The 26,324-nt window shown below is 45.8% G+C and overlaps 1 protein-coding gene across 1 annotated transcript in view; it reads right to left on the bottom strand.

Moving 5' to 3' along the window:
• The window catches only part of LOC138525550 (uncharacterized), a 1,931,438-nt gene that overhangs the window by 1,680,931 nt on the left and 224,183 nt on the right, over positions 1 to 26,324 (bottom strand). The window contains exon 3 of the mRNA XM_069635597.1: positions 8,508 to 8,609. Within this exon, the coding sequence (XP_069491698.1) occupies positions 8,508 to 8,609 (102 nt within the window). The remainder of the gene's footprint in view (positions 1 to 8,507; positions 8,610 to 26,324) is intronic.

Here is a 26,324-nt window from a genome sequence, read left to right as displayed (position 1 = left end):
CAGATGCCTTTTCGGCGTGATGTTGCAAATGAGGAATTCGAAGGGCGGCGCTTTCGGTTTCCAGCTAGCGGCGAGGAGATGCCCACAGGTCTGACTGCAAATATAACGTTCTATTGTTCAATGTCCTTGAGACAGGGCCCATGGCGTGGAAGCAATGATTGATATGAATAGTTTGGGATGCGCAATTGCTACGTGGGCGATGAGGCAGGACGTTCCCAAATACATGTTACTTCACTACACTGGAATTACGGGCTGGGGCACTGTGGATTTTGAAGGCTGCATAACGCACAGACTCAATGGATATTTCTAATGTTATGTGAGTAAATATTCAGGCGTTTTAATCCCGGGATGAGGGAATGATGAATGGATGCATGGGCAGGTGATTTGATACAGAGTTTGCCATGTACAGGGCTTCTTGGGATCTATCCGCCTCCCCTACGCTATGTGATGCAGGGCTGCCATAGTGGGACCATCGTCTATCTGGCCTTGTTGAGCCCTCCCTGTCTCGACGCGCCCTCAGACACTTGTGTCCATGCACGTTAACATTCCCATCTGATGGATTCTGTTTTGACAGACGCATGCACAGGTACACTCGTTTGTGATGGTGTTTGCACCTCGTTATAGATGGTTATGAGTCGCAAGTGGTTTTGGGGTGGTGATGATCCTTTGGAGTGGGCTAGCATGCATATGGCTGTGGATTTAGTGTGATCATTGAAGTGAGTTGTTCGAATGTAGTTCTGATGGCCATTCTGTTCTTTTTCTTTTCTTTTGGTTGACAGGTATCTCCTTCCCTTTTGCCACTGCGATCTGTATGCCACTCCTGCAGATGGGTTTTACTCCCGACACCTGCTGCTTCGTGTTAATCAGTGGAGCAGCATTACGATCTTATGGGACGATCGCCAATGGGCCACATGCCCTTACGCAGTACTGGTGGCTCGGAGCAACATTTCGGCCTTTCAGCTGGACTAGTGCCTCCCCATTGGGACGGCCCTGCGGTTCTGTGCGCTTCCATGTTGCCTTTTCGTACGTGAATGTGGCTCTGTGTACCATGAGGGAACAGGGCGACACACAAGTAGTGGCTGGTCATTTCTTGCGGATGCAGCCCACAATGGTGCTTGGTGTTTTGGAGTTCATGGCCTGATGGCTGTATGGGCTTGGTGACTTTGATGTGCATTAAATTTCTATTCTGATTTGGCCCGTGTAGCGTTTTTCTTTGCAAGTGATGTGGCATATGCCTATTTGGGGGGCGATGTATTGTGAGGAGATCTGCATTGGGTTCCAGCTTCGGAGTTTAGTTGCGTGGTACTGTACTGGGCGCGTTTGCCTACTAAGCCCGTGAGGTCAGGGATGGGGGCTGCCAATATGACAGTTTGATTGTTGTCATGCTCAGGGGCGGGGGATTGGGTTTTGTGTAACAGATGCCGGTCAGCCAGGTGGACTGGTGGAATGATGTGATTCTCGGAATATTGCTGGTCACAGGTGCCTGTGTTTGCGTGCGTTTCTTGGTGGGGGACTGTGGTCATGTCCATTGGGATGGCTTCTGTATTCGTGGCATCTGTGCCCTGCAGCTCCCATTGGCCCCTCTTGTGTTTCTTTTGTTCGTTGGCATGCATGGGTGACTTGTACATTTCACTGGTTGCATTGTGACTTCATTGCACCTACGGGGAGTTCTACTTTGTGGGCAGGGAGCGGTGTACAGGCACTCAGTGGGGCCGTTTACGGTTGATTCGCGATGCCGTACTTCTCACCATGGCGGAATGGTACATTACGCCATGCCTGATGGCGTTAGGTACATGTCCGCTAGGGTCGGAATTGCGTACCCTTGCGCCATGGTGGTGTTTGCGGTTTCGCATGGCGCGCGCGCGCGTGCTTGGTGCAGTTAGCGTTGGCGTTCACTACGGTGTCGCTAATGGCTTCGTACTTTGCGGTGACGGGTCATAGTCGCACCGAGCGCTATTCGATGGCGGTATTGCATTTCCGCCATCATTTTTCGATTTCCGCCAGGGTCGTAATGAGGGCCAATGTGTTTACTGTGAAATGACCAACATTATTTGCATTGACAAGAGACCCTATTGATGAAATGTCATCCGAAATCTTGCCTTTAACACAACTAGGCAAAGATGTGCATATCTAAATGATAAAGGAAAAGTGGCTCACACTCTGTTCTACACATTACCAAAAGTTCACAAAAACTAGAGAGACCCTGTAAGACGTCCTATTATATCCGGCTGTGTCTCAATTTCAAAGAAAATATGCACATTTGTTGATGTTTTCCTTAAACCCCTAGTTCGTGGTATTGCATCACATATTGGGGACACAGGAGTTTTTATATTTAAGACAGAGGGTCTCCCATTTGATTACACAACAGAGATTCTCGTCACAGTTGATGCTGAATCTCTCCATATGAACATTCGGCAGGCAGAGGCACTTGAAGTGGCTACTTGGCATTGCAAAAATGACCCACACTGTACAGGTGCCGACTGGTTCTCTATCTATGAACTTCTTCAGGTTTGACAACATCCTATATCATCAAACATAGGGCACCACTATGGGAGTGGATTTTGCCTCAAGTTTGGATAATTTCTACATTGGCCCTGTTTAAAGATAAATATACCTATAGTAATCCATTTACACAGAATATCTCCCATTGGAGATTTATCAATGACATTTTCATTGTTTGGAATGGAACTCTGGAGAACTTGAATGAGTTAATCATTTGGCTCAACTAAAGTAACACAAATCTAAAATTCACGGCCAAGTGGAATTCTGAAACAGTGTTATTCCTAGGTACATTTGTCTATCATTCACACGTCCCGATAATGTAACAGAAGCATAGGAAAGAGACTGATAGAAATACCTTGCTTTGATTTAACAGTAATCACCCACGAGCCCTTAGAGAAACCTTATCATTGGGGCAGTTCATCCACTGGGGGAGACCACAAGAGAGAAGAGGATCAGTTAACCTTATGATTGTTACAGAGAAGCAATCTAACAGCAGCTATAAAGAGGGCAAAGAAAATAGCACAGCACATTGTTGTCCCCCAAATCTCAGGAAGAGCCGAGGAACCAACACAGAACGTTATGTGTTACTACTTATTGCCATCTTAGTTCTAACATACGGAAAGTGATCAGAAAAACATGGCATTGCATAGACTCAATACCTGGCCTGCAAGAGAAACCACTATTTGCCTTTAAGAGAGGGAAGAACTTAGGAGATCCTTTGGTTCATTCAGCTAGTAGGATTCTCCTGAGATAGCAGACACTAAGGGATCAACCATCCCGAATGGCAATTCCCCATGTGGAAGCTCTAATGCATGTAAGTATACAAGCTAGGACCCGGCTGTTCCCATATGGTAACTTTAGATTGGTAGATGCATGCGATTAAGAATAAGCGAACATAGATCAAGGATCACAAACCAAAAACTTACTGCACCATTGGTGACCCACTACATACCTGCAGGCCACAATGAACATTACGTGGATGTGGTCTCCACAAATAGTAGGTTACAGAACACTAATGAACTATAGTCCAAAAGAGAAATCTTTTGGATGCTACAGCTTGATTCACATGAGAACGGTTTCAATGAGAATTTATGAATCTGCTATGTTGTAAAGGTGGAATGAACACATGCCTACCTTGTTGCAATAATGTGAAGACTTACCCGACACCTTTTTACTATGTAAAACTACTTTTTGATTTCTTTGTATCATGTAACCTAAGTAACCTAAACCTAACGCCTTCCTGTACTGCTTGCGCCCAGTTACCTTCGGGTTCGTTGCGCCATACAAATAATAAACAAACAAACAAAACAAACAAACAGGTAAATGTGTTACATTATAACAGCCTGCCCCTGATGTTTCGATAATGGCCAGTGAAGTGCTGGTACTTGTTAAAATAATTGCCCCATTTTGAAAATGTGTGCATTGGTTATTAATTATAAATGAAGAGTCTGTAATTCTTTTAATCAAATGTAAGTACTCATTTATTATAAAGGGGCGCCAAATGACTGATTTGCAACAGGTAACAGACCTAAAATTGTGGCACTTTTAAAATGCTTGCTGTCATCTTTTTTATTTTGGTTACCAATTAAATGGCCACCATCTTTGGGAGGCTCCTTCCAACACGGCGTCCTATTTATATGGTCTAGTCTTCCAGGCAAGGTAAACCTATAAATACTGAGTACAAGAGAGCCACTGCACATGTACCATGCGGCATGGCAGCCAGAGGCTGTTTGTTAGAAGCAGAATAACCTTCTTGGTAAGATTCTCAGCCATTAGTGGTTTTAATTTGTGTTTTTAACTAATAATTTCCATGTAAGGGAAATATACCTCAATGACCATATTATTTTGCTTGTAGATGTAAGCAAGTATCTTCTAGACAAGATTTACTTGAGGAGTCACCCATTATGAAATACGGCAAGGCGCCTATACTGTACATACAAGTGAACCCGGTATGCCTCCTCCTTGTCTATATAAGCCAGAACTGCCTACATATATTATTTACATACCATTTACTAATTGGTGTTTTCTGTTGATCTCAGTTGTTTAGATTTCCCACTGACATGTCTAATTTGTGTCATCTGTACAGTGGAGTAACTTTGCTGAAAAAGTTGGGGGGGGCCATGACATCTGAAGAAAAGGTGCCCGAGCCAAATAAATGGGGACAAAATGGTGTGCCATGAAAGTTGGTGGAGGGTTACAAACACCCCTGTTCCCCCCTAAAATTACGCCCATGCATCTGTTTATTCCTGATAAAGTCTCCAAGAAATAATAAGAGGGAGTTGAAACAAGCTTGTAGGAGGACTGGCATGACAATGTGAACAATATCATATTTAGAATGTTATTTTGTATGTCTATGTATACTGTTCTAGATCTAAACCGTGTGATTTTATAAGAAATGTGCGTTGGTGACGAACGCCCCAATTTATCACCGTAAAATATTCTTTTTATAAAAATGATCAATCTTAAGGTGATTGTGTTATAATCTGGATGACCTACCACACATTGGTTTTGTGTCTTTGGAAGTTTTATGTTGTTGTGCATCGTATATGCTTTTATGCAATGATACACTGTGATTTCAACATCTCAGATTAGTTATTTGGTCAGGTAGTAAGACGGATCAACACATACAATTTTTATTAATGCCATTTGAATTTGTACATTCCTGGAGTTAAGCTCATTCTTTGATGATTAGGTTTTGAATATGTTTATGTTTTTGTTAATATATATTGGACATTTAATTTTGTTCACAATAAGTATGCATGCAGCAAATATAGTTAGTTGTACAGATGTAGTCGATGCTCCACACAGAATCAGTCCAGATAATTGCTAGTCATGCCCGTTAACACAATGGGTCGATAACGAGTTTTAGCTAGGATTTCAGGCAAAACAAGAGTCAATTTACTGTTATGGTGGCAGCAGTATAATGAGCTATACCAATAGAAATTGTTGTGTGGGCTAAAACAGTGATGAAATGTATCTCAATGCTAGGCGTTCTGGGGCAGATATCACAAGTTGTAAAGTTGTGGTGCACATATACAATGACATTAGTCCATATGGCATTGTGTAAGGAATGCAGGCAAAACACAGTGAGTCAGGCCACATTGTATGGCAGATGCAGGCTGCAGTTTAATTAACCATACAGATGTTTGGCTTGCTTTTTAATTCAATCTATCTGTGTGCTTAAGTGTTCAGGGATAGATGTCAGGATCCAAACAGATTTACTGTTACTGATGCTCAGTCAGTAGATTCAGAAAAGTTATGTGCTAGATGTGCAGGGGAGAATTAAAGTGTAGCCCCTTGTATTGTAACCGAGACTTCACATCCTATTGTCATAGAAGGTATTTGAGATGGGAGACTGGGGACTGTTTCAGACTATCAGACTTATTTAAGGGAAATTAGGTTAAATCCTTTCAGGATTGCACATCAGAATTTGGCATTTCTCAATATGATAGATTTAAATATGTACAACTTCAACACTGGACACTTCAGGGGGAGAGCCTTTAGTGGCACTAGAGGTCTGATCTCTTGCTTATATACAGTGCCAGACACCTTACTTGATGCCTATAGATGGGCATATCAAGAGAAGTGGGAAGAAGACCTAGGCAAGGCCTTTTCAGAGGATGCGTGGTCAGTGGTTTTGACAAGGGCTAGAACAGCCATTGAATATACTCAGTACAAGGAAGTCTCATATAAAGTGTTACACTGATGGTGTCTAACACCATCTAGGTTACATGCCATACTCCAAGAAAACCCATAGCAGTGTTGGTGGGGATGCAGAGAGAGGGGCTCGCTCCTTCAAATATGGTGGTCTTGCCAGATCCTACAACCGAAGTCTTGCAAGGGGCAGCCCACAGGAGCAATGCATTCGAAGTTTGGATGACCTTGAGAATCTAGACCATGTAAAGGATGGTAAAGCTTTGCTACTGCAATCCAAGATAGGGATGATTGACAGCATAGGTGAGAAGATTGATAAAGTAACCTGTAGCAGAGGGCAAGGACATCTTTACAGATTTAGCAATAGGCTGAATAATGCTCAGCTAAAGATGTCATTCTTAGACGACAGGTCTAACTCTGCAGTAAAAGCTATCAAATAAGATGTAATCTCTCCTCAAAGCTGAGTCTGAATGGTGGCTTGCAGGAAAGGTGTTGTAGAGACAACTAAATCTTTGGGGTTTCAGGGTTGGCCACTTCCAGGAAAACTGAGACATTCATTGCAGCAATGCTCTAATAGATGCTGGCAGCTGTGCCCCTTAATCGTTGTTGAGAGGGTGCATAATTCACTCGTCAGAAGCTAGGTCCAAGAGCAGTCCTGAGGCTTAGTGTTTGGGCAATCTGGGTGATTTTGGCACACTGTAATTGTTCGACAGTATTCAGACAAATGTGAAGATTTTTCTTCTGGTCATGGTACCAAAACTCCCAAGCTAGGTGCAGGTAAGAAAAAAGAAAGTTCATGTGATGTTATTTTGAATTTGATAACCTCATTAAGTAGGAGAAAAAACAACACAATGATTCTAAAATAAAAAGCAGTTATGAAACAATAGTTGGATATCAGCTCATCTTGGTGCCAGGATAATCACACTTTCAAGTTCAGAGTAGATTGCTTGAGTTGAACAATAGTTTGCATCCAATGTGGTTATACAAATAATAATTGCAGTAAGGCATTCCTGCTCGTCGTTTTTTGTCTTTAAGATACTTAAATGACATAGACGCACGGACAGTACACCAAGCTAATTCGTCCATGTATACTGGCAGGGGACTTAATCAACCCATCAGTGCGTGAAAGATGATTCTGTATCGAGAAAGGTACAATATATATGCGGCCATTAATTAAGAGGTGTATTTATCCAAGTTCAAGTGTAAAGTAACACTGATATGCCAAAGCTCCCAGGTATCTCTCCTGGTCATCAAGGGTTCTCTATCACTCCTACAGATAGTCAGCTGTTTGGAGAAGCAAATCACCCTCTCTTTCTCCATCATGATGCAGCACTGGTGTTCGTTTTTAAAAAAACATTCTGCGATAACAGCTCTTTTGTTTATGCTCTGTACTAGTGAGAACCCCTTTTAGGCCCCCACCTCCTAAGGTGAAACTGCTTTTCCCATTTTATCAGTTTAAACGTAGATATTGGACGTTTGAGCGGGGAAGCGTGCCTGAACTGGCATTTAGGACATCACTGATGAGGAAAGAGAAATCAGTCGAATCTGAAACCTGCTTTCAGAAATGTCCAAGATCTTCACTAGGGGAATATATATTTGTTATATGACAAGAGTCTAGCATATGATAAGAGAGATTTGAATGGCTGAAAACTAGGCAATCAGAGTAGTGAGTGGAAATCTAGCAATCTGAGAGAATCAGCCATTGTATTAATTATTTTATTTTTCCTCTAACGCAGGGCCTAACCAGCGGGTTTCGGAGCACCTTACAAGGTTCAAAGGTTCACAAGGTGGGAGGTGAAACAGAAGCTACAACATTTTTCATGAATGGCTAGGAAGTAACTAGAAGATGAGCTAGCAATATGCTGTACTCTTCTTCACCCAAATGCTTCATCCGCTACCCCTGCAATGCACGATTCAGCTCTCAGCAATGTGCTGAACTCTTCTTCACCCAAATGCTTCACTCGCCTCCCACGTTCTGTACCTAGAACAATTATTGTGTTCTTATATAAGCACTATAAAAACATGGACCTGAACAGTTCAACACAAGATTATGGAAAAAGTACCTGTTTGCAAAAATACTGAATTAGGTCAAACACGACAATCCTGGTTATGAATATCACCTGCAAAATTACATTTCACATTGTCCCTTGTCTATACAGCAACAGGTTTTGTCTAAAGCCGGGTGAAATATGGACGTGGAGCTGAATATGTATAGGGCAGTTTTACAGACGTTAGTTTTACCTTTATAAATCAAATCCGGGCATGATACTTAGGTGAAGGTACCTTAGTGAGCCTCAAATGGGATATGTTAAGGTTGTAGACGTTTCACATAGAACATGATTAAAACTTGCCTGTGCTGAATTTTGTCATTGGTGTTGTGCTTCTTCCTTGTTTTAAAAGCCATGCACGTTTTTGGTTCAGCAAATTCTCATACAGAGCTTGAAGAATTTGCCCTAAATAAAAATATAAATAATTCCAATGTAATAAAGCAGTTATTCAAATTCTCTACTATGATACACATGTGCACAGTAAATAATTCAAACGTAATAAAGCAGTGGTTATTAAAAGTCTCTACTATGATACGCACGTACACAATAGTACTATTTACCTTCATGTTGTCTCCTATACTCCTAGCCTACCTTATGGGAAATGAGAAAACCTACTATCACCATGGCCCTCAATGACCCCATCCATCCCTCGGTTCTTGTGCATCCTCAGCACATTCACCTGGCCTCCCCATAATTGAACTGAGAAAATTCTCCTAAAACCATCCTACAACACTGCAAGGACTTACTGTCATTTTTTAATGTTTCTTTAGTAGCATTTCCATTTTGGCAGTTTCAACACTAAGGAGTAAGCTAGGATATACACGTTACACGTTACATGTTTTAATATATGTGTAAGCCATTAAGGATTTTTACAAAACGTTGCTAGCATCACAACACATCGCTCTGCACAAACACTCACCCACCACCCTCTGCCTTGCACTACTCTATCAGCATACATCTTACTTCTCTTTAACTGAAAATCACGTTTTAGTAGTTATTGGTCTTTAAGCTTCCGTTTCTCTTACAACTGTATTAGCACGGGAATATCACTGCACCCATGAACTGCGCTCCTCTTGCCTTCAGCAATTCCCCATCTGACTATCGTGTGATCAGTCTACCAATCTCACTTCATTTTCTCTCAAATTTCCCTCCAGGGGTAATCAGGTCTCCTCAGAATTACACATTCTATCCTACCAACTCTTGACAATCATTAATCCTCTTATCTCTGCCGATATATCTGCTGGGTATTGATGCACATTTTCCTGGGCTCTGAAACACTACTCTTTTTCATTAGATAGTGCCAAGTCCTTCAACCAGCCAACATACAAGAGCGCCCCTTCAACAACCATCCCAAATCAATGCTATATTTAGCCAGTACAACAGCAACGTGATAGAACCTGGCTTGCAGGTGGGTCAGAGGCAGAACCATCCACTGTATCATGTCGAATTGCATATTGCAACAGTGCATCTCGTCTAAGTCCTCACCATTCTGGCAGGAAGATGGCATATCACACTTGAATCTAATATGGCGTGATGTACAAATGTTAGGAATACCTGAGCTATAGGTGCACTCCTGAAATTTAGACAGAATACAATATGGTGTACTTGAGGGCGTAGGAGGGTGCACAGGAGAGGTAAACAGCCCTGACACTGGGCTGTAAATTCACAAGACAAAAGAATCTGGTGGCCACAAGCTGTAGAGCACTCACTTCCCCTGCACACCAGATGTGTTTGTAAAGACAAACAATAGTTATGATATGTTTAGAGCATACAATTCAAGAAAATAATTCAATCATAGGATTTTCATACCTAAGGTAATGCGCCTCATTATAAGTTTGCCGGTCTGGTAACAACGGTACCGGTAAGCTTGCCTGTACCTTTGTTACCGGACCGGCAAACTAAGAGTTCTGCTTGGAGATGCCTTCCCGTCCGTCAGGTCAGACCTGGCGGGCGTACTGGCACCCGCGAGCAGAGCATGTTGGGTGCACCGGCACCATTCTGGATGGTGCCGTGCATCCGACTTCCCCATTCCCAAATGGGAATGGGGAGAATTTTTTTCCAGTGCCCGCGAATGGGCAATTGCCGGGTCTGGCGGGGCCATAATGACCCGGTAATTGCCCATTCGGGGGTACCAGAAACATTTGCAAGTTTAGCGGCAGCCTGCCGGTTTTACCGGCAAGGCTACCGCCAAAGTTGTAATGAGGCCCAATAAGGATCAAAATAACATCCAATGGATATTAATATTTCTTTCAATCACATAACAATTGGTTCCTAAATTTGATCAAATACATATATTATTCTTATACAATTTATAACTGGTACAAGTATTAGCTCAACTCGTTTTCGGGACAAAAGTCCCTTCATAAGGAGCACAAGTTCCACTGATGTACAAATGTATCAGTACCCAATAATTAACCAGCCTGTACTCTGGTTTTAGGGCCACCTTCCTTGTCAGTGCAAGCGCACCTTCTCCCTTATATTCCATGAAATCCATTCCTCCGTTTCGCTTCCATTTCTTACACATCTGATCACACACACTATATTTCCGCTTCCTGACCCTTTTTACAAACCTCTGATTATCTTCCTTGTCTATCCCGCCTACAGTATGTATGAGAGCAGTAAAGTGTTCCCTGGTGCATCAGGGAATTCCTCTTATTTGCTCCTAACCCCCTCCCATATCTTAAGAATATTTAAGGACAACAGGCACTGCCCTAACTGCCCCTTCAAGGGCTTCACCTAGTGTCTTAATATTCTCATTCAATTTCATAACTCTCAAAGTCACAATCCCTGTCTTTCAAAACAGCTAACGTGGCCATTGCAACAATAGTGGGAGATAGTCCTCAGTCGCCTGAGGTAAGATATTTCCCTTTTCAGGTTCCCCCTCTGTGTTTACTGTTGGTAATTGTTGGTTGTACTCTACCTGTCTGCCTCCTCTGCCCTTTCCCCTGCGTCCTCGCTCCCACTGTTGAGTCTACGTGCTTGTGCTTCTCAGTCCATTCCGTACTGTGCCTCCCACTGTGTTGCTCACCCACTCCCTGCACTGCTCACTGTGTGGCATAGTTCTGTGCTTCCTCTCCTCTCGTCTCCCTCTCGCGTTTCCCTCTCCTTTCTACCTAGACCCCTCTATGGTGCTTTCGGTCCCACCAATCTTCTCTAACTGCATTTCTATCACCTATCCTATCCCTCTCACGAAGTCTGGAAGGAAGAAGTTCAAGAAGGACATCCTGGTCTCCAATTCAAGCCTTCCCATTGCTGACACCCACGTCAGTGCCTCCTCCAGACAGACTCTCACCGACATCATCTTTGTCGTTCCCTCTCCCAACCTTTGGACCCTACATGTGGTCGCTGTTTGCTCTCCTTTCTCTTCATCTCCCATTAATGGTGGCACAAGATGGGGGGTCCTCTTGGTCTCCTTCCTGTTCTCCAAAACCATCATTAATGTCTATGTAAATGCGACCGTCTTGGTCCACGGCACTCAGCCCAACCTCCTCCTCCTGGATAGGCGTCTCCCACATCGTATTAACTTCCTCCCGCATCCTGCTATGCTATCTACCACATCCCTGGCCACTCAGGCACCTTACTCCTCTACCTCTCAGGCTCCTGTGTCACTCCCTTCTACTTCTGCTGCCTCCTCTGTGGCTATCCCCTCTGCCTCTTCTCTTGGACCTTTGCCACCTAGAGGTACCTCTACCACCTCTCTGGCTCCTCTGCTACCTTCCTCATCTACCGCTCCGGCTCCTCTGCCACTCACCTCCTCCTCAGCTTCCTCCTCTCTGGTGCCCTCCTCTTCGTCCTCTCTGGGCCATCTGCTCCCTCCTTCTACCTCTGCCCTCTGTTGGGCCCCTCTGTTTTTTCCACTCGGTGTACCTATCTCCTGTACCCCACCCTGGAAGTCTTTCAAAAGTGGTAACCCGGTCCACGTAGCTACTCTCAATGCTAGCTCTGCTGTCAAACACTCCTCTGACATCTGCTTCCTCCTTGAAGACCTTGATCTGGATGTTCTTGCTCTCAATAATACGTGGTTCACGGCCAGCTCTATCACAAGTTTCGATACGCTACTCCCTGAGGGCTACAAGAACCTCTCCAAACCCAGGACGAATCGGCCCGGAGGTCTAGGGTTCTGATTTTTCCTGAGTGGGGCCCTGTCTCTAGCATTCCCACCCAAGTTTACTCCTCCTTTGAATGCCTGGTCTGCAGGCTCTCTATCTCTCCTGGCCTCTCTCTGACTTTAGCCACCATCTACAGCCCACCTGGTCTGGTCGCCCTCTACCTCGCTGAATGGGCTGATCGCTCCTCCTCTCTCCTTGCCTCTACTTCTAAGCTTCTCTTCCTCAGGGATTTCAACATCCACTTGGACTCCTCTGACCACTCGGGGCCTTTCTACAACGTTTGCAACTCTCTCTCCGTCTCGATTCTACTCTCTGGTCCAACACACTCAGCTGGCCACACCTTGGATGTTCTCATCTTCCCAGACATCCCCCTCTCTAACCCTCTCACTACTCCACTCTCTTGGCTTGGACTGACCACTTTCTGCTTTCTTCTCACCTGAACGCTATCTGCCCCCCTGGCAAAAACTACCCCCAGCACTGCCAACTTCCTTGGCAGTCATTCGACCTATGAAGCGGGTGTCAGTTGCCACTTTGCCTCTTCTGTCTCTCCTCCTCCTACCCCTGCGACTGACTCAATCTGACACAGACCTCTCCAACCTTCATCTATTGATTTCCAATGCTCTTGATATCCTTGCCCCTGTCATGAGGATCCGTCTGAAACCTTCCTCCAAGTGTAATTCTTGGTATGACTCCAACCTGGCCGCTCTGAAACGCAAGTGCAGAGCTGCCGAGCGGAAGTGGAGCACTTCGGGCACACCCTCTGACAAACTGACCTGTCGCCTGCTCCAAAGGCAATACAGACTCTCCATCTTCTGCAAGAAGAGGGTCCACATTCAAGCCTACATCTCTGCAGCCTCTGTTAGGCAGAAATATATGCGGTACCCTTTGGGAACACCACACACAATTAAGACTACAAGTGACAGTACAAATTCACTTTTGGTACAAGCCTGTACTACACAGTAAAGTGGCAACGAATGCTGAGCAGCCAGACTTATCTCAAGAGCAAGTGCGCAGTATCAATAGTTACACAAAGGACAGCAATTACTATGATTCAAACAAACACTGACTCAAGGTTTTTGAGTAAAAGAATATACATTTATTTACACATAAGTTGAAAAATCACACTCTTAATACACCACACCAATCCCAATAGATTCTGGACAAGTTAAGCTCAAAAAGAAGTGTGAGCAAAATGTTACTCCAGCAATTAAAAAGGGAGGGAAAGACAAGGTTAGACTAACATTGAGCAGCACCAACAGGTAAGTAAGCAGGGCAATCTAGAAAGAGGAATTACAGTGATGGAATCAAATCAAAAAGGCTTACGGCCAAAGTCAGTAGGACAAACGTCTTTTGCTCAAGATCACACAGTTCAGGGTAGTTCGCGGTTAAGTCTTTGCCAAGAGTTCCGGACAAAGTTGGTCGATAGAAAAGTTAGTTTAAAGAGTAGAGAAAGACAAGCCCTCGGATTAGCGAAAGGTTTCACACACCTTCACCATGGCTGGACGAAACGAACAACCGGATTTGCACAGTACCTTTAAATGGAGAAGAAGCTGTAGCTGAGGCAGACGTTCCTGGCAGGCCCTGCAGGCTCACGGTTCCTGAAGCGACTGTCGGACTGATATGAAGTAGGAAGACTGGAGGCTTCTGCACTGCCCAGGGAAGAAACCAGCAGCAGAGCAAAGCAACAAATAAAAGGTGCGCTCCTTAAAACCCAAGCAGGGTCCGACCTTCCTGGCTATCCGGCTCACTGTAGCTCTGTACAGCAAATTCGACCAGAGGAGGGAGTCCTGGCTTGCAGTTTGGGCAAACTGGTTGGTGCCACCAGCTCAGGGGAAGAAGATTCCTGGTGGATCTTCTGTCGTTGGAGTCTAAAGATTCAGACCTGCAACAGGGCTTCACCGGGCGGTTCAGTCGTTGTAGGGGTCCTCTTCTGTCAGCTCCTCGTCGGTTCTTTCGTTCCAGTGGTGACTCTGCCTTTCCAGACCCAGAGACCTGCTTTTTATGCAGTTTTCCCCCATTCACACAGCCTGGCTGTCAATCACACAGCAGGGAAGCTGTCCTGGCGGGACAGTCGCCTAGCCAATCAAACAGGAGTGCGACTCAGGTGCGTGGCCGACCAGCACACGATGAGGACGTGATTCGTCGGTGCTCCGGGGCCGCCAGCCTTATCCTGTAAAATATCCTGCAAATATCGATCCAACAGATGAAACGAGACCACGATCCAGTAGAAAATACGGCCAGCAACAGCTGACAGCCTTGAGGAACAGAACCAGAACGTGGGAGCGAAGATATCAGCTGCGGAGAATGCGTGTGCCTGGTGCCGTGCCGGAACCAAAACGGCCACCGCAACCACAAAGTGAAAGAAGGCCTGGTGACTTCACTGCGGCAGAACTGTGCTCCCCTCCTGCTACGCTCTCCCATCAGCGGAAAGCAACCAGAGAGACGTGGGCTGCCGCACTTACCTGAGCCACGCTGCGAGGCTACACCGCACTCGGCGGAGGAGAGCGCGTGCGACCCTCGCGTGGGGATATGGCCCCAGACCGTGCTTCAGACAGGGAGCGCCTGCGATACTGGACCGAGTCCCCCAGTGTGACCAGGGGTCCTACTGCACCTGGGACCTCGACGCCACCCTGACCGGAGGAGAGGAGAGTACCCTGTGCTGTCCAGCTGCGGGATAAGCGGAGCGGCCACTGAAGCTACCAGAGGGCCGGAGCAACGTCCTGGGGGCGCGCAGAGCAGCCGAGAAATACCCCACCACGGAAGATAGGCTGTGGCCTCCGGGATACAGCTGGAGAAGCGACTAAGTTACGGACCATCACTGATCCGAACCCGCGGAGCCTCCCTGCGAACTTCCTGGCAGGGCCTGGGGGGAGGCGCTGATAGGTGCCTGGAAGTGGCTGGCGCCAACTGCACGCGACATACCAAAACATCAGGCTATCCTGCAGAAGCCCGTCCCGATGTGTGCCCGCAGGGGCATCTGGGGCGCTGTCGGGGGTGCGGCTCCACTGTACATCCCGAAAATAATGTGCGCACACGATTGCACGATGGGCATGATTCTCGCCTGATGGGTTCCCTATAGGAGCACAGCTGCAACTCGACCAGCAGAGTGGCGGAAGCTATAGGCGCCCTGCCTGCGGGGGGACAGATTTGTGGGGTAAAAGTGATCCTGTGGAGGCCTGGAGGAGGGGACCTACGGGACCTGTGGGAAACACACGGCAAAAGCCTCGCTCACTCCACTGCGGGACCGGTTCCCACCATAGAATTGGTTCCACGAGCCCCTTCGTGTGCGCCAGTTGGGAGGCAATTGGGGGTGAAAGGGAAGTGTGCAAAGACACGAAACGGCGACACGTGGCACGCAGAACCACACAGATCCCTGAGGGCGGTTGGGGCCACTGGGGTCCATATACATGATAACACCTTCAACATCTGTGTTGGCCCACGTCGACTACGCCTGCCTACGAAACTGAAGTGGCATACCTGCAGAACACTACCAGCATAACGACAATGCGCCACCGGACCAAAACAAACCCACATTACCATATCCTGGAGAAAGCACAATAAGTCTGACTTGTAAAGGAGACAAACAAAGACACTGATTAGGAGAGCAACGAAGGAACTTGCATCCGCACATGGGCTCTGCACACACAGGGAAGGATAAAGATCCAAACACTGGAATCACCAGGGTTCTACAGCTCCCGCGGAGACCAGCAGCATAGACAGAGAGAATACCTACTGTAATACAGCTCCGGCCCGACACTTCCTGTCATAACGCAGTGACCCACGATCCCGCGGATTGCACTCCGAACTGCTGTACGACACCCGGACACGAGTACTGTATGCGGCTCGGCCCTCGCATGAAATGAAACACAGTCTCTACCACAAAGCGTATAAAACCTGCCACATGGGGAAGGACAAACCCAGGAAATCATCCACACAGAGTAGAATGGAACAATACACAACAGCGCCGCAGGTCCACTCGCCGGAGCGGCCTGCGTCAGTAGAATCGGAGAACAGCGAAGACAACATCTCCCTCAGGGATGTGATGGGTGCCATAGCCAGCTCCAGGTCATCAATGGAGAAAAAAATGGACAGTATAGGCTCTGAAGTATCTCTCCTGCATCACGATCTGCAAAAGCTTACCTCCCGTACGAGGGAGGCTGAAGCCCGCATTTCAGAGACTGAGGACAGCCTGCGGGGTGTCAACCGGCAAATGTCTGGAGTACTGGAACGCATTAAAATCCTGGAAGGGAGAGTGAAAGAAAGCGAAGGGAGATCAAGACGCACCAATATCTGCATTCTTGGCCTGCCTGTACAAACTGAAGGAGCAAGTATGGAGTTATTACTTGAACAATGGCTCGCTGACCTATTTGAAATGAAATCTTTTTCAAAATTCTTTTTAATTGAGCGAGAACACCACGTACCAACTGGAAGATCTATAACCGGAGCACCACTGCGCACAGTCATCACAAAAATCCTAAATTACAGGGACGCCGTGCTGCAGAGTGTTAGGGAGAATTCTCATAAATGGTTGATTTCCCTTAACTAATTAGTCCCCCAGCAGCTTTGCCGGATTTCTAGGGTTTATTTTTTTCACCTGGTAAGAGTGTGAGCCTTTTTTCCCACTCTTACAAGTGTTTTGCTATGTGTATTTCTACTTTCTGTGTGATCTTGGGCACTGGAGCCTCACCTACTCCATATACACCACTTTCAGTGCAGTGACACAGGGTTGTCGTTGAGACTTCCCCCTGACTCAATGTTTCTGGGGCTGACTACTGTCCCCCAGAAACAGGTAAAGTTGCCACTAACTTTATATAGTCACTTTAAACCACAGACCCACTACACCCCCTCTTACATGGAGTATTGGAAAGGGTTAACTCTTATCCCTTTTTGTCTGTGCCTCTTGGAGCCTTGTTTCGCTCCCTTAACATTAAGACTTGGCTGGTGGCAGTGGTATCTACCCTAACTTTTCTACCGCGATTATCTTATATAAACATGGTAATGTTTTAGGCTATTATATTAGCCTCGAACATAAACCCGCTTGACCAAATACATTTTATTTTGGTTCCGGCTGGGTTTAGTCGCCATTTCTTTTGTTAAATTCTTTCTCGTGTTTTTCTCTGCACGCCAAACCGGGGATGACTCCTTTGTTCGCTCTCTTTTCGCGGGCTTATGCACAGAAGCCCTCCTTAAGGAGCCTGATAGTCTAGGTAGGCAGGATGTGAGGGAGGGATCTTCTGACCCCTGCCATGAGTTCCCTTGGTAACCCAAGTCACACTCTTGTCTGATTGGCTAAGGGGACTGGCCTTGCTAGTCCAGCCACCCAGTTGTGTGATTGACAGCCAGGCTGTATGAATGGGGGAAAACTGCATAAAAAGTAGGTCTCTGGGACTGGAAGAGCAGAGTCGCCACTGGAACGAAAGAACAAACGAGGATCTGGAAGAAGAGGAGCCCTACAACGACTGAACCGCCCGGTGAAGCCCTGTTGCAGGTCCGAATCTCCAAATCTGACGACTGAGAAGATCCTCCAGGAAGCTTCTTCCCTTGAGCTGGTGGGACCAACCAGTTCGCCCAAACTACAAGCCAGGACCCGAATTTGCTGTACAGAGCTACAGTAGGCCAGATAGCCAGGAAGGTCGGACCCTGCTTGGGTTTTAAGGAGCGCACCTTTTATTTGTTGTTTGGCGCTGCTTCTGGTTTCTTCCATGGGTAGTGCAGGACCCTCCAGTCTTCCTACTTCTGATCAGTCCGACAGTCGCTTCAGGAACCGTGAGCCTGCAGGAAATACCAGGAATGTCTGCCTCAGCTATAGCCCCCTCTCCGTTTTAAGGTACTGTGCAAATCCGGTTGTGCATTTCGCTCAGCCGCAGTGAAAGTGTTTGAAATCTTTCTCCAATCCGAGGGCTTGTCCTTCTCTTCTCTTTGAACTAACTTTTCTACCAACCAACCTCGTTCGGAATCTGTGCCACACGCTTTACCGCTGACTACCCTGAACTGTGTGATCTTGAGCAAAAAACTTTTGACCCATTGACTTTGGCCCTCAGCCTTTTCTAGCTGATCTCCTCACTGTAGTCTCTCTTGTTCAATTGTCCAGAGTACTTACCTGTTGGTTTTGCCTAGTTTCTAATAACTTTGTCTTTCCCACCCTTTTAAATTGCTGGAGTACCATTTTGCTCCCACTTCATTTTGTGAGCTTAACTTGTCTGGAATTTAAGGGAAGTGGTGTGGTGTATTTATGATTGTGATTTTGATCTTGCTTAGAATAGAGAAATGTTATACAACTGTTGAGTAAATAAATATATATATTCTTTTACTTAGAAACCTTGAGTCAGCGTTTGCCTGAATCATAGCAATTTCTGTCCTTTGTGTAACTATTTGTACTGCTCACTTACTCTTTAGATAGGTCTGGCTGCTCCGCTACTGCTATCACTATAACTGTGTAGTACAGGCTTGTACCAAAGGTGAAATTGTACTGTCACATGTAGTCTTAATTGTGTGTAGTGTTCCCAAAGGGTACTGCATATAATTCTGCCTAACACAGATGTGCGAGGACGAAAGGGTCCATTACGTACAACGGCTCCAAAATTGCATTCTTCCCCGACTTTACCCGAGAGGTACAAAAGGCATGCCAGTCCTTTGACCCGCTCAAGAGGCGTCTGTAGTCAATGAAAGTCAAATATGGGCTAATCTTCCCTGCACAGATTAAAATATTCCACAACGGCACAACAGTACATTTCACGGATCCCAAAGAGGCGTGGAATTGGGCCGAGAGACATATAGACAGAGACTGGAGTGCACGGGGTAGACACAAGGCCGGACGTGATAGACCACGCCCCGAAAGAATACCACGCGTCGACCGCAACAGCAACCAGACGGAATGCAACAGGAAGAAAATGTTTAAATGGGATCTGCAGGCATGAATGCTATTAATACTGCCTGGATGTGTGTACATAACGTAACTCCTGAAACACACTGGAACAATGGATCACAGATGGGTACAACAGCTGGCGGCCCAATCCGAGCCGTCCCCTGATGTGGAAGTGTAAAGGTAACGTCAGTTGTGAGTGAGATAGGCGGCCAAGGAACACTGACCATACCACAGGCCGGGAAATTGACTTGATGAGAGTTAATGTATGAGTGTTGAGTTTTAACAGTTCTTAAGTTTGTAATGGGGCGACAGATGCTTCAGTTGGGGATGGAGTATAGGGAGAAGGGAGTTGGGTATGAGTTTTTTATTCATTGGTTTACATACAAAGGTACTGTGATCTCACTGAATATAAATAAGACAGCGATAACGCACAGGTTGGCACCCGCAAAACAGATATCGCCACGGATACATGAATGAACCACAAAATCCAGATACCCAATGGCGCTGCCAACTATGACGACCAACAAGCGCCTGACACTTATGACATGGAATGTTAACGGACTAGGGTCTGGCATTAAGAGACGCCTGGTGATGCAATACATAAATAGGCATACACCAGATATAGTACTCCTAACCGAAACACACCTGGCTGGAACGGTATGCAGGCTCTTCAAAAGATCCAATCACTGCACTGCGGTACACGCAGGCTTCTCCATGGGGGCTGGAGGGGTGCTGATCCTAGTCCATAAGAGGATACCACTAACAATATCGAAGGTGACTCATGATACTGGGGGAAGATATGTACACATAAATGCTACATTATGGAACCAAACTCTTGCGATTATGGCAGTATACTCCCCGTCGGCAATCCTAGCTACACTACTGGCAGAAATTGCACCCATCCTTTCGCAGATACAGCTGATATCTGGGTAATAGGCGGGGACTTCAATGAGGTCATGGATAACACACTAGACCGCACACACATAAGGGGAAGGAATCCCACAACTAACACCAAACTAGCCACCTTTGCCTCCGCACTAGGCTTGAGAGATGTATGGCGTGACCTAAATGGGGATACACGCAAATACTCCTTCCATTCAGGCGTGCATGGCGCATTATCTAGAATAAACTATTTCTTCCTACCAGCTCAGAATATCCACATGGCACTTAGTGCGTCTCTACTCCCACGTGGCATATCCGACCACTCCCCACTACTGATAGAACTTGAAACGGAAAGGCCATGTACCCCGCCCGCCTGGCGACTTAACAATTATTACCTGTTGTTCCCTGACCTACAGGAAAAAATAAGCAACACTACCTCCACTTAATTTGAGCTGAACACGGGTTCCGTGGACAATCCTGGAACACTATGGGAAGCTTATAAGCCGGTACTGAGAGGAGAAATCCTCGCACGGACGGCAGCACAGAAAAAGGCACACCGGAAGGAGGATGTAGACGCTGAAAAGGAGGTGGCGCATAGAGAAACACAGCACATAGAAAATGACACACCTGAGACAAATAGAGCTTTGATACTGGCACAGAAGAAACTTCACAACCTATCACTAGATTGTGCCGAGAAGGCACACAGAGCCATGCGAGCAAGACTGCATGAAACGGCAGAGAAAGCAGGTAAATTGTTAGCCTGGTTGGAAAGGCGTGATGAAGGGCATCAGCAAATCAGAAATATTAAAGATGCAAACGCAGAGCTAGTCTCAACTGACAGTGAAATAGCAGAATGCTTTGCAACATACTTTGAAGAGCTCTATAGCTCCCCGAATACCCCAATAGAGAACACGGCACTATACAAAGTCGATCTCCCCTCATTGAACACAGAGCAAGTAGACACACTGGATAGTAAAATTACAGAGGAAGAGATATCGGCAGCCATCTCACAACTCCAATCAGGCAAAACTCCAGGCCCAAACAGCTTCCCGGTTGACATTTGGAAGAAACTAAACCATGAACACATTGTACCACACTTGCTCAATATGTTCGAACACTCAAGAAGAGAAGGGATACTCTCGATGGACTTACGTAATGCCACCATAATAGTACTACCAAAGGAGGGCAAGCCCCCAGACGAATGCAGCTCCTATAAGCCGATATCCCTAATAAATAGCGAAGCCAAGATACTGGAGAAGGTACTTGCCAATAGACTCCAAAAGTTAATTACGTCCCTGATCCACCCAGATCAATGTGGCTTCATGCCGCAGAGATCCACGAGAATGAATATCCGTAGACTGCATTTAGCGCTTGAAAGAGTACTAACCCTACAGCAATCACTGGCGCTATTGGCTATTGATTTTGAGAAAGCCTTCGACTCAGTCCACTGGGAAGCACTATGGATAATCATGAGGAAAATGCCCTTCGGGGAACAATTCATAAATTGGGTACAGCTCCTGTATAACACCCCCATAGCAGAAGGGAGAGTGAACGGCTAGCCCTCCTGCAATATTCAACTGGGGAAAGGTACCAGACAGGGATGCCCGCGATCAGTCATGCTATTCGCGCTGATCGTTGAGCCCCTGGCTGTAATCCTGAGGAACACACTGACATGGTCAGGTTTCCGATGGAACCTAACTTGGGAGGACTGGGTCTCTCTCTATGCGGACGTCCTACTGATTTACCTGGGTGATCTGGCAGTCTCCCGTCCAATAGTCATACAAATACTGATAAAATATGGCGCCTTCAGTGGCCTGAGAGTTAACTGGAGTAAATCGATCCTCTTCCCGGTTAAAGGAATAGACTGTATATCTCTCGAGGGCTCCCCATACAAAGTCGGGCTGGAACAATTCTGATACTTGGGCATCCTGATTACGAACAGACTGGAAGACTAGGTGATGCAAAATGTACACCCAATTGTGAAACGTTTCGCACAAGACGTAGGCCACTTGGTGACACTGCCACTGACCCTACTAGGAAGAGTGGCACTCTTCAAAATGCTGGCTCTGCCTTGTTTCTTATACATACTACAAAATGCCCCTCTACACATCCCCTCAGCAGAATTTCACAAGATAGACAAGACACTACGGAAGCTACTATGGGGGGGACATCCAAGAATGGCATTGAGTACCCTCCAATGCTCTGTGTGGGAGGGTGGTATCTGGCTCCCAGACATCCAAACATACTACTGGGCGAGCCAGATGGCGGCAGTCAATGACATACTACATGGTAAACCAGAACTACCGCACATACGAGCAGAAAAAGCGGCAAGGCAAGGCATACCCCCAATCGAAAGCTTGTACAATATGGTGAGCCGCCCTCTCTCCCGCACGATAACAGCCCACACAGCTCTAATCTGGATGGAAATGCAGACATATAGGTTGGGGAAACAGAATCACCCCTGTACAACCCCTCTGGAATAATACTTTCCTCCCGGAGCTTCATAAACTACCCAAATGGCCAAACTGGGAAGCAACAGGAATATTAACAATCCAGCAAGTGATTAAAGATGGAAAAATTATACCATTTGCTGAACTGTCGGCCACTCATGGTCTCCCACCTACTGAACACTACCATCACACACAGCTGTCCCTTGCACTCACCAAACACATGCCAAACCTCGCTGACCTACCAGAATGTACACAAAGTGAGAGAGGGACATGGGCCCGCTGTTACCTGAGGAATGGACATCAACCCTAATGTACCCCAGAGAGACAGCAATATCGTCCAGAATCCGATTTATACAATTGATAGTGTTACAGAGAATATATATCCTCGAGTAGCACTATACCGCTGGGGCAAGATCACAGATGCCAAATGACTACGCTGCAAACAGGAAGAGGGCACCTTTTACCACATCTTGTGGCAATGTGCACGTATACAGTATTTTTGGCAAAAATGTTGTGACAGGTTGTCATGGGTTATAGGCCGGCCAATCCCAAATGAACCAAAACTATTACTATTGGGAATTGACGAAGAGGGAGAAATGACCTGCTTTGAAAAACTTTTGCTCTCAACGACCACAGGGCTGGCCAAAAGACATATCGCACAACTATGGGGCTCAGAGATCACCCCCCATTATGACCAATGGGTAGCTGATGTGGAAGCCTGTGTAGTAATGGAGCGCCGAGTCTACAAAGCCAGGGGCTGCTCTGGGAAAGCCGGCAGGATATAGCAGAAATGGGAGCAAATTATGTAATGTACAAGCAAAACTGTGTGACCCTGATAGGCAACAAATGCACAAGATGGTGGTGATTCGGCCAGGGCCCCGTTGCGTTACCTGCTGCTATGCTTTAATTAAGATGGATGTTTAATTGCAGTACCTTTGTCGAATGTATGTAACTTTTGTTTGTAAATTGTATGCTGTTGGTTTGAAGTAACAAAATACAATAAAATGTGTTATTAAAAAAAAAACAGGAGTGCGACTTGGGTTACCAAGGGAACCCATGGCAGGGGTCCTAAAACCCCTCCCTCACATCCTGCCTACCCAGACTTTCAGGCACCTAAGTAGGACTTCTGCGTAGAAGCCCGCGAAAGGACGGCGAACAAAGGGACCATACCTGGTTTGGCGCGCAGAGTAAAACACGAGAAAGACATTTTCAAAAAGAAATGGCGAATAAACCCAGCCGGAACCGTATACAAATATATATGGTCTAGCGGGTTTAAGTTCGAGGCTACCAAGATAGCCTAAAACAATACCAAGGTTATTTAAGATAACCGCGGTAGGAAAAATAGGGTAGTTACCACTGCCAAAAAGGAAAAACAAAAGGGGAGATCCTAAATATCCACTCTCGGGTGGACTCCTACCTTGGTTTTGGGAAGAGAAGACTTTCACATATAGATATATATATATATATAATCCTACCTTTCTCTATATGTGATAGTTACAAGATACAAGATCATAGCAGCAGAAATAACAAATCGCCACTTAAGTATTCTCAACAAATGGACAGACAGGCTCAAAGAAAAGCTTTCTGAGATCGCATGCACAGAAGATTTGAAAATAAATCCAGTAAGAGTGAAATCTAAAATCCAGGCTCAAGACTAGATAATGACCCTGGAGAAAGCGCATGCAAACATACTGACAAGAGATCTTCCACCTAACTTTAACAGACTGAAGGAGCCGGTGGCATACTGCACGAAATTCCCAAACAAACATCTAAGGAAAATGTACATGAGAGCGCGATTTAATCTTCTGCCGACACGTGAAATTATGGCGATACGGATGCAATCCAACGACAAAACTTGTCGGCTGTGTAAGGAATTATCCAAATCAGAAACAATAAAGCATCTCTTACTGCAATGTTCAGAGTTGACAAATGTAAGAGCCACATACCTACACAACCTTCGTACAAACCATTTAGAACTGCTTGAAGATGAAGACTCAACTTGGTGGAATAGGTTGATGTCAGGGGAGAAAACAAAGTGGACTATAGCGTCTGTAAAAATCTTGGAAAGCGCTTTTGAAATGATCACCCTACGATCCACCTTGGTGACCAATTCTGAAGACCAAAGTGTGAGGGAGTTACCCTAACAAGAGACTGGCAGTGATACAGCTGCCCTTGCGTTCTCTCCCGATTACTGTGTGTAAACAGCGCCTGTTGCTTCGGTATTTTCTATTATGTGGCTCTTTAGAGACGAGCAACAAGAGTTTTGTAAAAATTGCTAATGTAATTAAATACAAAGTCAAATATGTGATAGTTACCACTGCCACCAGCCAAGTCTTGATGTAAAGGGAGCAAAACAATGCTCCAAGAGAAACAGACAAAGAGGGATAAGTATTAACCCTTTCCTGTACTCTATGTAAGATAGTTTGTACTGGGTCTGTGGATTTTTAAAAGACTAATAAAGTCAATGGCAACTTTACATGTTCTGGGAGACAGTAGTCAGTCCCAGAAAATGTGTCTAAAAGACAACCCTGTGTCACTGCATTGAAAGTGCTGTGTAACACAATGTAAAAAGATGATGACTATGGAGTAGGTGAGGCTCCACAGTCTATGAACACAAGAAAATGTTAAACAAACACAGCAAAACACATGTAAGAGTGGGAAAAAAGGCTCACACTCTTACCAGGTGAAAAAAATAAATCCTAGAAATCCAGCAAAGCTGCTGGGGGACTCAGTGGGTAAGGGAAATTAGCCATTCGGGAGAATTCTCCCGACACTCTCCCCCCTAGACTCTCTATCTCTAGTCGGTTAAAAACATCCTAGAGAGACCATCAGCAATTTGGTGGTGACATCCTGCTCTGTGCTCAATGGTGAAATCAAACCCTTGCAGGCAGATTGATCATCTCAGAAGTTTTGGGTTTTCCCCTTTCATTTGCATTAACCATCTCAAGGGTTGGTGGTCAGTTTGAATCACAAAAGTAGATCCATACAAGTATGGTCTAAACTTCTTCAAAGATCACACAATGACAAAACATTCACGCTCTATGGTTGCCCACCTTGTTTCTGGTTCCTTCGGTTTCCTACTGATGAAGCAAATGGGAAGCTCCCTACCTTTCTCATCCAGTTGACTAAGGATTGCACCTATACTTGTATTGGAGGCATCTGTCTGCACAATGAAGGGTTGGAGATAATCAGGAGCTCTTAGGACTGGAGCTTGACAAAGGGCTTTCTTCAGGTTTTCAAAGCTTGAGTGCACTCCTCATTCCATCTAACCTTTTTAGGGAATTTTGGAGAGGAGATCACATTCAAGGGAGAAGCTATGGTCCCATAGTTCTCTAAGAAATTCCTGTAGTACCCAGTGAGACCTAAGAAAGCTCTAACTTGGGTTTGAGTAGTAGGGGTGGGCCAGTTTTGTACAGCTTGTACTTTCCTAGGCAATGGCTTTATTTCACCTCCTCCTACCTCATGACCAAGGTAGACCACTTTGCTCTGACCAATTTGACATTTGCTTGCCTTTATGGTCAGCTGGGCCTGCTCAAGAGCCTGCAGAACATAGCCAAAGTGATCAACATGTTCTTTCCATGTAGGGCTGAACACTGCAACAACATCCAAGTATACCATGCAGAAGTCCTTCATCCCGTTCAGAACTTGATTGACCATTCTCTGGAATGTAGCAGGTGCATTATTTAATCCAAAAGGCATAACCTTGAATTGGCCGAGGCCTGCTGGGGTTGAGGGTGCAGTTTTCTCCTTGGCATGGTCTGTCAGGGCTATTTGCCAATAGCCTGAGGTCAGGTCAAATGTACTGAGGTACTTG

Source organism: Ambystoma mexicanum, chromosome 7p (assembly GCF_040938575.1).
Source record: "Ambystoma mexicanum isolate Mex_15411 chromosome 7p, UKY_AmexF1_1, whole genome shotgun sequence".
Taxonomy (NCBI): domain Eukaryota; kingdom Metazoa; phylum Chordata; class Amphibia; order Caudata; family Ambystomatidae; genus Ambystoma; species Ambystoma mexicanum.
The sequence above is the reverse complement of the archived record's forward strand: the minus strand, read 5'-3'. Positions and strand labels throughout refer to the sequence as shown.